The sequence below is a fragment of the Chlorella variabilis genome (genome assembly GCF_000147415.1).
Source record: "Chlorella variabilis unplaced genomic scaffold CHLNCscaffold_4, whole genome shotgun sequence".
Taxonomy (NCBI): domain Eukaryota; kingdom Viridiplantae; phylum Chlorophyta; class Trebouxiophyceae; order Chlorellales; family Chlorellaceae; genus Chlorella; species Chlorella variabilis.
Window position 1 is genome coordinate 896,008 of NW_005435084.1, and position 2,581 is coordinate 898,588.

Here is a 2,581-nt window from a genome sequence, read left to right on the forward strand (position 1 = left end):
GCCGGTGCTGGCCGCCGCCGCCGCGCCGGCCGCCTTGACCTTGCCTGGAGTGCTGGGGGCCGACTTGCCGCCCGCGGTGGCGGTTTTGGGTGACCTGCCGCCGCTGCTCGCCGCCGGCGCGCCGTTGCCAGCGGCGCCGCCGCCGCCGCGGCCGCCGCCGCCCTTGCCGCCGCCCGCGGGCGCCGCCGCCGGCTGCTGCACCTCCCTCAGCGACGCCTCCTCCGCCAGCCTGCAGCCAGGCACACGCACAGGCGGGGGTGGCAGCGAGTGGAAGCGAGCCGCGGCGCATGAGCCTCCGCCATCGCCAGGCGCACAACACACACACACACACACAGAGGCAGAGGCAGAGGCAGAAACGGTTGCAAAGCTGTTGCATGCGGTCCTGCTAGCTGACACACACACACACACACACTCCCTCACCTCATCATCTCCGCCTCCTTGTGCACACGCTCCGCCTCCAGCTCCTCCCGCCGCCGCTCCAGCGCCGCCTCATATTCCAGCTCAGCCCTGGGAGGCCAGGTGAGCGGGGAGTGGGCGGGGAGTGAGCGGGGAGTGAGCGGCGAGTGAGCAGGGCGACAGGCACAGGTGCGAATGAGAAGGGCAGGGCAGGCCGCTAGTGGGCAGGGCGGGCAGGCGGGGTGGGCAGCAAGCTGGAGGCAAGAAGAGGGCCGGGCAGGCGGCTTCACCTCAGCTCCGGCGCCAGCTGGTCCAGGCTGCTGAGCAGCTGCTGGGCAGCTGCCGCCATGGCCGCCGGGTCGGCGCCGCTCTCCGCCGCGCTGCTACTGCCGCTGCCGCTGCCGGGCTTGGGGCGCGGTCCGCCCGGCCGCGCCGCCGCCGCCCCGCCCTCCTGCCCCTCCTCCGCCTCCTCCTCCTCCTCTGTGGCCCGACCCCCTTTCTTCTTCTTCTTCTTCCCCTTCTTGCCCTCCGCGGCCTGCACGCACAGTGGAACCTTGCAGTACAGGTCGGCAGGAGAGGCGGTACTGCCCTGCCGCCAGCTGCATCGCCCAAGCCGCGGGTGATGCCCCTGTGTGTGTGTGCCCCCCTCCCACACCCCCGCCAACCTACCACCGCCACCGCCACCGATCACACCCACAGCCACAGCGGCCCCGATGATCGTCCCGCCCACCTTCTTGGCAGCTTCCTCCAGCTCCAGCTCCCGCAGCAGGTCCAGCGTGGCCGCCTCCCGCGCCGCCACCGCCGCATCCTCCAGCTGCATCGCGGGCAGGCGGCGGGGGCGGGGCCGCGTCAGGCGGCAGGCGCGGCAGCTTCCTGGCAGCTTCCTTGCACGCACCCAAGGCAGCCCCACACCAACGGGGCAGCCCTCCCTGCAGCTCGAACAAGGCACAGGCGCAGGGGGAGAGCGGCGGCGGCGGCGGGCCCCCAGGCGGGCTGCTCGCCTGCGTGCGGATGACATCCAGCGCGGCCTGCTCCACTATGCCGCTGGCATCGCAGCACGCCAGGTCCACAGCCCTGCGGGGTGGAAAGTAGAGGGGGAGCAGGAGGGAAGGGGCGGGCGGGGGAGGAGAAGGGTCGGGAGCGTCGGGTGGGGCCCGACTCATTGCCCTTGGAGGAGCAGCCGTTGTGAAGGGAAGGCAGGCCGGTGGCCCCCGCAAAAGGCCCCTGCAAATCGCTGCCCTCCTGCTCGCCGGCACAGCACATCACAGCATGGCACAGCACCTCGTCGCCTGACCCAGCACCGCACCGCACCGCACCACACAGCACAGCGCAGCGCAGCGCAGCGACCCCCACCTGCGCCGCAGCCTGTCCAGGTCAGCACACCAGTTGCTGGCCTGCTGCTCCAGCTCGTCGCACACGCCCTGGGCCAGGCCTGCAGGCAGGCGGTCAGGGGCGGCGCGGGTGGCGGCGCGGCGCGGCGGCAGGACCGGTCAGCCGGGAGGCCATATAGCGTGCTGGGCGGCAGGGAGGAGGCTGGCACGCCCCTGGGGGTCAGGCCCCCTCCCACATCATCCGGTTGGCCAGCATAGCACAGCACAGCACGGCACAACACAGCGCAGCGCAGCGCAGCACAGCACAGCCAGCGGGGCGCCCCGCCCGCACCCGTGCAGCGGATGTGGCGCGCCGCCGCCTTGCTCTGCGCGTCGGGCGCGTAGCGGTCGTGCAGAAGGCGGATGGCGTCCGCCACGCACGTCACCACCTGCCACACCGCCCTGCAGCGGCGTGGGGAGCGAGGCCGGCAGCGGAGGCGGCATTCAGGCCTGGGGGCAGGCCGGGGGCTGGCTGGCTGGCTGGCTGGCTGGCTGGCTGGCAGGCAGGCAGGCAGGCGAGGGCCAAGACAGGCGCCCATCCCCACACCACACCACGCCCCACACCACACCACACCACACCACACCACACCACACACCACCCCACCACACACCTGATGCGCTGGTCCACATGCACCTCCGTCAGCTGCTGGTCGCGGTCCCGCTCCTGGGCAGTCAACACGTCGTGGCAGGCGGCGTCCAGCTGCGAGCGCCGCTCCAAAAAGGCGGCCAGCTCGGAGCGCCCCTGCGGGCCGGTCGGCGGCGGCAGCGGCAGGGCCGGTTGCAGGCACGGCATGGGAGGCAGCCGCGGGGCGGCC

General features: G+C 73.1%; 1 protein-coding gene across 1 annotated transcript in view; it reads right to left on the minus strand.

The window, feature by feature from the left end:
* Positions 1-2,581, minus strand: part of CHLNCDRAFT_50618 (hypothetical protein) — a gene marked incomplete at both ends in the record, with an annotated part of 11,488 nt that overhangs the window by 2,476 nt on the left and 6,431 nt on the right. Inside the window, 8 exons of the mRNA XM_005850254.1 lie at positions 40-229; positions 421-507; positions 687-931; positions 1,127-1,210; positions 1,413-1,470; positions 1,750-1,828; positions 2,059-2,168; positions 2,378-2,508. Coding sequence (XP_005850316.1) covers positions 40-229; positions 421-507; positions 687-931; positions 1,127-1,210; positions 1,413-1,470; positions 1,750-1,828; positions 2,059-2,168; positions 2,378-2,508 — 984 coding nt within the window. The remainder of the gene's footprint in view (positions 1-39; positions 230-420; positions 508-686; positions 932-1,126; positions 1,211-1,412; positions 1,471-1,749; positions 1,829-2,058; positions 2,169-2,377; positions 2,509-2,581) is intronic.